The sequence below is a fragment of the Oryctolagus cuniculus genome, chromosome 9 (genome assembly GCF_051225735.1).
Source record: "Oryctolagus cuniculus isolate XC-2025 breed Fujian yellow rabbit chromosome 9, ASM5122573v1, whole genome shotgun sequence".
NCBI lineage: Eukaryota > Metazoa > Chordata > Mammalia > Lagomorpha > Leporidae > Oryctolagus > Oryctolagus cuniculus.
The window spans coordinates 33,730,569-33,740,356 of NC_142875.1; the positions used below are offsets into that span (position 1 = coordinate 33,730,569).

Genomic DNA, 9,788 nt, shown 5'->3' on the forward strand with positions numbered 1-9,788 from the left:
GGGAATCAAAGCAAGGTTCTGTAAAGTGGGATGTAGGTATCTTAATGCTAGGCCAGTCGCTTGCTCCAACAGTTCATGCTTGTATGGGAACATATTTTGACTGTTAAAATGCTTTGGATATGGAACTATGACAGGAAGCTAGGCTTTGGCTATGACTTTCAGCATTCATCTTTTAATTTTAAAATCTTCATTCCACTCCAAAGAAAACCGGTGTACTTTTTTTCTGTTTTATTGAGTCAGCTGACACAAAAACTAAAAATGGTGGACTAAGATTTCCATTCCCGTAGTTTCAAATGTGCTTTGTTTTCTTGTCATTTCTTTGGTATCTGCCACTAAAGATGCCACGAAACAAAAGGCTACATGGTGTTTCAGGCACTTGTTTCTGTGTACTTCAATGCTTTTCAGTTATTCAAAGTGCAATACAGAAACTAGATTTTCCGCCCCTCACTTCAGTACCTGCAGATGATATTTGCAGAGATGATCAAATTGAAATTAAGGGCTTATGCTGTGGGGCCTAGATGATTAGAAGTTTCCCAAAGCCTCATAAGAATATCTTTCATTCCTATTTGTGGGAGTCCTTCTACACAGCCTTTGCCTATCACGATGTAACCTGATCCCTCTAATAACACTTGGCAAGGAGAAAACCTTTTAAGCGAGGATCTCAGAGTGCACAGTGAACATTTATTGCCTAATTCTCGGAACCCCACTCTGAGCGAGGAAGCATCTATTAAGATGCAGATTTCTTTTAAGAACCCATCTGGAGCTCACATGATCTTCAATTTTCTGTGACTGAAGAAGCCTTGAGATAAAGCTCCCCTTTCGAAACCAGGTGGATTCCTAGGTCCTGCTGAATCTTACTAGCAAGCAACTCCTCCCTAAGAAATGTTGGTTGGATTAACAAATGTATGGATGTGTGGGCTTGATACGTTGATAACTGGGGGTGTAGAGGTCCTCTCCCTGGAGCAAGGATTTCCCTTAGGCATTTACTGAGGCTTACTGTGGGGAAGGAGGATGGTTCTCACAAGAGTCCGTGTTGGGAATAACGTGATGCCTGAGGAAATCTGACAGCTATTTCCACCGGGTCTTGAAGGATGAGTAAGAGTTCGGCACAGTAGGGGGCGTCCCTTCTGTGGGTACAGATATTCTGGGAAGGGCGCCCGTTTAGCGACGGGCTTCGTAGAGGATGTCAGGGAGTCCTGACTAAAAAAAAAAAAAGATTTCCCGGACTGCTGCAGCCTGAGCTTGCAAGTTTGGCTCTGCTCGGCCACCTCCGAATCTCCCGAGGCTCCGGGGCTCGCCCTTAACCGCCTGGGCCGGCGGCCCGATGGCGAGACACTGGACTCCCTGGGCGCTGAGAGACATAGAAGGTGGCGGGGCTGGCCTTTCATCTGTCCATTAGGCGAGGCTTGGCCCTAGGAGGGCCGGAAGGGGCAACCTCGCTTCAACCACAGAGTCAGATTTGTGTTTGGGGTGGGTGGGGAGGTAGAGAGGTGGGACCTGGCCCGTCAGCCTCGGTCCTGCGCCCCTCCTCAGAGGCAGAGAACTCAGCGCTCCAAGATCCCCGCCGCCAGTGCCCGCCCTACCGCCCCCTCCTCCCAGGCTCCCCGACTGCGGACCTCCGGGGAGGACCGGGGGTGGGGGGTCGGCCTCGGCCCTGCAGCCCCACTCCCCGCGTCCCCGGGGGCGCTCTTTGCGGTTCCCGCCCGGGCCCCACCCGAACGGCAGACTCTGCGGTTTTCTTCCATTTTTATCACTCGAGAAACCTTGCGATTAAGGCGCGAAACCAACAAAGAGTTTTCTTTCCACCTTAACCTTGCACACAATCCTTTAACAAATTAATTAATCCTAATGAATTAACACTTCATTTATTTAAACGCGCTACAGTCCATGAATTAAATTTTCATGCAGTGATTAAAGGCTGTTAAAATATGCATGATTTCGTTAAAATTTTATAATAAATCAGGGCAATGTGTTACATGACAAGGCAACTATTTCCCAGTCCCTCGCAAGGGGCTTTGATTTGTGCGGGCAGCGGGGAGGAGGGGCAACGGCGGCGGCGCCGGCGAGCCGCGGAGCCGGGCGGCGGGACCCAGCTCCTCCCTGCCGGGTTTGGACTCGCGGCCTTGCGGCTTCCTCCGCGGCTTCCAGACCCTCTGGGGGATCGTGCTCCCTGAGGTAGAGTGTGAGGAGGAAGACCGGCGCCCCACGGCCTCTCGGTCCTCGGAACCACGCTCGTGGGCCCCTGGGAGGGGTCTCCTGCCGTCTGTCTGTCCTCTCCCGGAGAACTCGGTGCAACTAGGGCGTGCGTGGTCCGGGTCGCAGCGGCCGGCAGGAGGCTAGGAGGGGCGAGGGAAGGGGACAGAACTTCCATCTGGTTGGGCAGTTTTGCTTGTTTGTTCTTGGTGCTTTAACTCGGGAGGGAACCTGGAAACCCCTGCTCCGCCCAGAGCGCTCGCCCAGCTCTGAGCTGGCCCGGGCAGAGCCCAGCGGGTCCGGGGGCGCCTCTGCTCCCTGAGAGACATGACTCACAGGGGCCCGAGGTACAGCGGTATCCACGCGGGCTGCGCCACGCGTCTGGCAAACAGGAGCTGGAGGCCGAGCCCCCGTCAGGGCGAGACCGAGCTGTCACGAAGCCCCCCCAGGGCGTTCACTGGGTAGGTGGGTTTTATGTCCACGGAGAGATGGGGGCCGAGGGACGGACACGAGTGTGGCTCTGCGTACGGCGCACCAACAGTGAGGGTGCCGGGCATCGAACTTTGCTGGGACGCATCATCCGGGACGCCAGGTCATCAGCGACGTCTCGGGGCGGGGTAGTCCAGATCCGGGAAAGTTGCCGAAACAAAGAAGAAAAGGCATTTCTACCGGTTTACTTGGGAACCTTATCTGCCGGTCCCAATTTGAATGCCAGAGAGCCCCAGAAGAGGACGGCCTTACTACCCCCGACCCCTTCCCATCCCCACCCCTGGCCTTGGGGACCCAGGTGGGCGAGCGGCTGCGGGTGCTGGGCAGTGGCTGGCCGGGAGGGAGGACTGTGGCCTCCAGGCAATCTCCCAGCCCTAGCGAGAGGTATTGAGGCCCGGCCGGGGACTAAGTCCTCGGGGACTGCACTGGGCCCCGCGGGCCGCCGTCCAGGACGGGCGGAGTGGGCGCTGCGGAACAGGAGCCGGGAAGCGGGTGCTGGAACCCTGAAGGAGCTCCATCGCTACCGCCGGGGAACAACGTGGCCGAGATGCACGAGGAGTGGATGAGAGACTGGGGACCAAAGTAGTGCGCCGTTCTCTCCTCCGCTGCACCTCCGCGCTGCCCCAGACCCGTAAGCCCTGCTCTGGACCTGTGGTTCCCATACCTGTCCCTTCAAGACCTGAGCAGCCCCCTACAGCCAGACCTCTCTGGGCCCTGGAGGTTTCCGGTACCCGCTGGGCGCTGGCTGCACTGTGAAATGGGCCTCGTTGCAAACTGACCAACTGCCTAAGAGAAACGGAGAGCCAGGAGTCTGCGAGGAGCCGAGCTTTGCCTTCAGCCGCTAGGACCCAAAGTGTCCGGGCTCTGCAGGTGCGGCCACATTCCCGGGTTCCAGAAAGAGCAGGGGATCCGGCCTCCTGCCCATGTACACGAAACATAAACTCTATGCTCTCGTCGACAATTCCCAGGGACCACCCCAAGTGCCTATATTCGGACACGTGAACCCGGTTCAATCCCATAGGTGGGAGGAGGGGAGGTAGTGACTGCGGAGTCAAAGGCGAACTTTCCAGGCTCCCCGGTTGGAAAAAGAGAGGCAGCACCCAAGTAGGCAGCCGCTGTCAGCCGCGCGCTCCAGAGAGGGGTGGGGCTGGGGACGAGGAGAATTCACCGGAGATGGCACGGGCCCTTGCACAGCGCCTCTGCCGCCGGTCCTCTCTCCAACCAAGGAAGGGCTGCTCCCTGAGCTCGGGAAGGGGGCGACGCCAAAGAAAATGTGAAGCGAGGCCTGCCAAAGGAGGAGGAGAAAATTAATTAATGAGGGAAAGAAATGTGTTTCTGATTCAGAAGATAGACTCCTTGTCCCTGGGGGCGGAAATTCCTTGGAAATCAATAGCTTTGCATTCATTATCCCTCTCTTGATAAAATGCACAGCTCTGGGACGGAGGTGGGGAGGGGAGCGATCTGTGTTGGTCATTAAACAAGAAGGAGAGGGAGAAGAATGTCCAGGAATCTCTGCCAAAGCTCAGACCCCATGTGGGCATCATCTGCGCGGGCAGGGACCAACTAGTTACAGCAGTTGCCAAACCAGGAAAACGAAGCAGTGACATATGGGTGAGTTGAGCCCAGGTCCCACTGTACGTGGAGAAAGACTTGCTGTGGTCACAGGAGCTGACTACAGACCCGCCCCTCAGCCCCTCAGGAAAGTGTCAGGACACCTGCCAGCACTGCTGTCGCCCTACCTCATATTTTTATACAACTCCCTCTCTTCACACCTGTTATATTGCATCGTAAACACCTTTCACCTGTGGCTTCCCCAGCTCACAGACTGGCAGCTTCTGGAGGGCAAGTACACAGATTGTCTAACTCATTGTATCTCTGCTGGCTTGCATGGAGTTAGGCCGGTGCTCCCAAGCATTTGAGGAAGGAAAACACAGTAGCAAGTAAATGAGGCAGGGGCTTTAAAATAAAAAGGCTTCTGAAAAAAGAACAAGCTAGATTCAAGATGCACTGCCCTACGCACGCACAGCCAATCCTTTCCCCAGAATTCGTGTTCTTTTTAAGGAAACTTCCTCCATGATCCACTTGTAATCTCAACCAGTCCTTGCTGGTGAAACCCCTCTTTTTCCTACTGGCCCCTTCCAACTGACTGCTTTTCCTTTCTATACCCACGTGTTGTATGACGGGGAACATTTATTTCTACAAACGCAATGGTGGAAAATAGATGTGGCCTAGATGGGCTTCCACTCTACTTGGGGGGAGGGGAGGAAAAGGAAAGATTTTGCCTGCAGCCTTCATATTCACAGCCTCAGCAAAAAGGAGATATTCTGGGGGAAAGATCTGACCTCCCAGCCAGGTGGACAAGTATTCTCACACTGCCCTAAGACTGGTGATCCAGGAAGAGAGTCCATGACAAATGGTGGACTCTTGACCTCGGGCCAGGCCATGCCTCCAGGCTGGGGTTACTGAAGGCCTCCCAAAGGCTGACGGGTAAACCAGAGTCTGCTTGAGATATTTAGGGGGCTCCTCTCCCTCTCAGCAGGGCCACCTTGGGCACAAACCTGCAGCATTTGTGTTTCCATCTGCCCTTTACCCTTCAGGGTCTCTAAAAGCCAGAGATTCCCGGGAGGTGGAGTGCAGGACTCCAGGCACCAGCCCTCGCCAGGAGCCCTTCCAACTGCCACCCTTTTGCCCCATGGGAGAGCACCAGTGAATGGCCGCGATGGGTGTCAGGAAGGATTAAGTTAAGCCGGGACACCCGGTGTGAGGAGTACCACAGGACTCACTCTCTCCATCCAGCGACGTCATGCTCCTGGTCCATTCCCTGCTGAGATAAAGTTGCATTTAGCGCTCCTGGAGGATCGCGTAATGAATGGAGAAGCGGCTCCCGATCGTGCCAGCAAGTGAACATCTTTCTCACTTCCCTCTTGGGCTGGAAGGAAGGGAGGGGGTGGGAGGACAGGAAAGAACAGACACAGCAGACCCTGGTGACGCCTGTGGGCTCTTCTTGGAATCTGAGTAGGTGAGCGGGTATGCTAAATACAAACGCGTTCATGCAAAGGAAAGATAAAATCCACGGGAACTGAAGATCTAGGTTTGCAGAAATGAGATTCGTACTCTGGTGGAAATGTAGACCTCCTTGGTGTGGGAGAGACCTGGAAGATTACTCATCTGATTTCTGCCTCCCATGAGCAGCCCCTTGCAGCTCTGCAGCTCTCCTGCGCAGATGAGATAACATCTGGGCCGTTATTATCACCCAGAGTAAGCGCTGCATCTCTGGGGACTCGGGGCACCTGAACTATGGCTCCCCCGGGAAGTCCTTGATCTGCCTGCCACCTAAGAGCCATATTACAGGTTGGCTAATTGATTTACTCTTCTTCTTAGGTCTTGATTTCACAGTGATTACAAAACAAGACAAAACAAAACAGAATTAAGGCTGCACCAGAGCTCATGCCTGTTCTTTCAACTTGGTTTGAATTATTTTCAATCACGCTTTCCTGTAAGTTAGCTTGATCCTTTCTTAACTTTCAATGGAAAAATATAAACAAACAGAAGTAAGAGGCAAAGAGCCAAAATGATGGGAAGGGACAGAAATTTTATCTTTTTCTGAAGCAGTCTCCTGTTACTGGAGTTTCCAGCATTCGGAAGTGTGTGTGTGTGCGCGTGCACGCGCCCGCACGCTTGGAGGAAAGGGTCCAAGCTGCACCCTGTTCACTATTTTTTCCTTTTGATTACTAAAAGCCTCAGATCACGCAAAGCTCGTTTGAAACGTGGGCTTGTACATGGTTAAAGGAGACAAACAATACGAGAAACGCACACATCCCTTTCCGAGTAGAAAGCACACGCTCCTCTGGCTCCTAAGTGGCTGTCACTGGCGGTGCCTGACACAGCTATATCAACAACAACAACAACAATAACAACAACAGCAACAAAGTATGCAGAGGAAATTAGATTATATGGAAATCAATAGCGTCTGACTGCTTCAAACAAATGCCTGTCACCACGAGTATTCTCCAGGAATATATTTATACACCTTGAAAGGAGCTGGTCCTTGCAGCAAAAGACAGCACCTTCTGAATCTCTGGGTTGTTATTTTTCTCTGTATACAGAAGAATTCACGGGCATAATTTAACATACAAATGCCCAGCTGTATACATTATATAACAGCTTGTTAGGCATCCCGGAGAGGTGTGCCTAAATAATGCGCATATATTCCGTGCGTGAGATGACAGGGGAAAAAAAAAACAATAAAACAACCCACAGAGAGGCGTGCTCGCATCCTTTCTCCCTCTAAAGGTGCCTACCCTTAGACAATAGCTGGCCCTTCTGATCTTTGTAGACCCGCGGTGGGAAAGGTGAGGCGTTCAGTGCGCATGCCTCGGCAGCTACAGGTGCATCACCTGCGCTGTCCTTGCCGGTGGTCACTATAAGAGTGGCTCCCACGCGCCGGTCGCTGCCGGTGGAGCGCGCGCGCGCGCGCAGACGCACCGCGCCGCCGAAAGGGAGAGCGCGCGCCAGACAGACGGAGACAGCTGATGCCTGTCAGCGCGGTGGGGCCGTGAGCTCTCGCGAGAGCTCCCCGGGCCGGCCGCGAGAAGTGGGGCGCAGGTGTAAGAGGAGTGCATCCCGTCGGCGCGCCGGGCTAGAGCTCTCGGAGAAGCGGGAACGCGAGCCCGGCGCGCGGCGCTCTGCGCGGTCCAAGGGAGCATCCGGCGGCAGCAGGAGCAGCAGCCGCCCGCGGCGCAGTCGCCGCCAGCTGCTGCGGCCGCCTCGGCCGCCGCCTCGGAAGGGAGGCCGGGGGAGCCGGCGTGCGTACTTTCCCGCGGACTTTCGGAGTGTTTTTGGATTTACATGCCAAGCCGTCAAGATGATGTCCATGAACAGCAAGCAGCCTCACTTTGCCATGCATCCCACCCTCCCTGAGCACAAGTACCCGTCGCTGCACTCCAGCTCCGAGGCCATCCGGCGGGCCTGCCTGCCCACGCCGCCGGTAAGCGCCCCCACGCCCGCGGCCCCGGCCCGCGCGCCCGCCCCTTCCCCCTGGCCGAGACGCTGCATGTCGGGAGCTGGTCGGTGCAGGTGCGGGTGCGGGGACTTGCTGGCAGGGGGTGTTGGCGGAGTCCCGCGGCGAGGCACGTTTTGTCCGGCGGCGCTTAGTGCTGTGTCCCCCGGCCGCCGCCGTGTCCGCGCCGGGCGCCCGCGACCGGAGCCGGGAGCGCTGGGGCCGTGACTCTGGACTTCCCTCCACTTTCTCTGTTAATCTCGCGCCTCCAGAAGGCGGTGTGTGCGTGCTCGGGTCCCCAGCTGCGAGTTACATCTCCATTTCTCGTTCTTCTTCTCCCCTCCTTTTTCGTCTCCCACGCCCGTCCCTGGAATGTGTTCCTGTGGCCCCCTCTGCACACCCCCGTGCCCCGTCCCCTCTGTGTCCCCCATCCCGCCCTTGGTGTTATTTTGGTTTGCTCTGTGTGTCTGCCCTCTGCTTGTTGTGCTTTCCGGCGTGTGTGTGTGTGTGTGTGTGTGCGTGTTGTGTTGCGTTTTGTTGTTGTTATTTTTTTCTGTTTGTGCTCTTTTTTTGTTTGTTTGGTTTTGTGGTTTTGTTTGGTTTGGTTTGTGTCGCCTGCAGCTGCAGAGCAACCTCTTCGCCAGCCTGGACGAGACGCTTCTGGCGCGGGCCGAGGCGCTGGCGGCCGTGGACATCGCCGTGTCCCAGGGCAAGAGCCACCCTTTCAAGCCGGACGCCACGTACCACACGATGAACAGCGTGCCCTGCACGTCCACGTCCACCGTGCCGCTAGCGCACCACCACCACCACCACCACCACCACCAGGCGCTCGAGCCCGGCGACCTGCTGGACCACATCTCCTCGCCCTCGCTCGCGCTCATGGCCGGCGCTGGCGGCGCGGGCGCGGCGGGGGCCGGCGGTGGCGCCCACGACGGCCCGGGGGGCGGCGGCGGTCCGGGCGGCGGCGGCGGCCCCGGCGGCGGCGGCCCGGGGGGCGGTGGCGGCGGCGGCGGCGGCCCTGGGGGCGGCGGCGGCCCGGGTGGCGGGCTGCTGGGCGGCTCGGCGCACCCTCACCCGCACATGCACGGCCTGGGCCACCTGTCGCACCCAGCGGCGGCGGCCGCCATGAACATGCCGTCCGGGCTTCCGCACCCCGGCTTGGTGGCGGCCGCGGCGCACCACGGTGCGGCGGCGGCGGCGGCGGCAGCGGCGGCAGGGCAGGTGGCGGCCGCGTCGGCGGCAGCGGCCGTGGTGGGCGCGGCGGGCCTGGCGTCCATCTGCGACTCGGACACGGACCCGCGCGAGCTCGAGGCGTTCGCGGAGCGCTTCAAGCAGCGGCGCATCAAGCTGGGCGTGACGCAGGCCGACGTGGGCTCGGCGCTGGCCAACCTCAAGATCCCGGGCGTGGGCTCGCTCAGCCAGAGCACCATCTGCAGGTTCGAGTCGCTCACGCTCTCGCACAACAACATGATCGCGCTTAAGCCCATCCTGCAGGCGTGGCTCGAGGAGGCCGAGGGCGCGCAGCGGGAGAAAATGAACAAGCCCGAGCTCTTCAACGGCGGCGAGAAGAAGCGCAAGCGGACTTCCATCGCCGCGCCCGAGAAGCGCTCCCTCGAGGCCTACTTCGCAGTTCAGCCCCGGCCCTCGTCGGAGAAGATCGCCGCCATCGCCGAGAAACTGGACCTCAAAAAGAACGTGGTGCGGGTGTGGTTTTGCAACCAGAGACAGAAGCAGAAGCGGATGAAATTCTCCGCCACTTACTGAGGGCGGGGCAGAGCGAGGAGCCGTGGGGCACTTGGTGGTGGGAGGGGAGGGGGCTCCCCCGGTCTGCTGCCCCTTGGTTCCTAGTGTCCGTTATCCTGCTTGCAACTGGGGAGGTCCTCTGCGAGCTCCTCTCTGCCCCCTGCCCTTCCTGTCCCCCAGCCTAGCGGCCAGGGACCCAGTGTGGAGACAGAGAGGCTGTAGGGGCCCGAAGGGGGGAGCCTTTGGTGAGTGGGAAGTTGGGGGAAGGAGAGTGGAAGATGGGCATGGGTTCTGAGGAGCAGGATGGTTCTGGGGGTAGGGTGGGGGGAGACCGGGAAGGGTAGGGAAATGGACAGTTTTTGAC

At 57.6% G+C, this 9,788-nt stretch overlaps 1 protein-coding gene across 1 annotated transcript; it reads left to right on the forward strand.

Annotated features, from left to right (window-relative positions):
- Window positions 1-6,988: 6,988 nt before the first annotated feature.
- Window positions 6,989-9,477, forward strand: POU4F1 (POU class 4 homeobox 1). Its single transcript, XM_051850573.3, has 2 exons — window positions 6,989-7,669; window positions 8,303-9,477. The coding sequence occupies exons 1-2, from the start codon at window positions 7,547-7,549 to the stop codon at window positions 9,443-9,445; spliced, it is 1,266 nt and encodes a 421-aa protein (XP_051706533.1). The 5' UTR covers window positions 6,989-7,546; the 3' UTR covers window positions 9,446-9,477.
- The last annotated feature ends 311 nt before the right edge of the window (window positions 9,478-9,788 follow it).

Excerpts from the sequence above, each read along its gene's own strand:
- POU4F1 (XM_051850573.3), top strand. The coding sequence starts at position 7,547 with ATGATGTCCATGAACAGCAAGCAGCCTCACTTTGCCATGCATCCCACC. Across the intron at positions 7,670-8,302 it reads CCTGCCTGCCCACGCCGCCG|CTGCAGAGCAACCTCTTCGC; the intron begins GTAAGCGCCCCC and ends TGTCGCCTGCAG.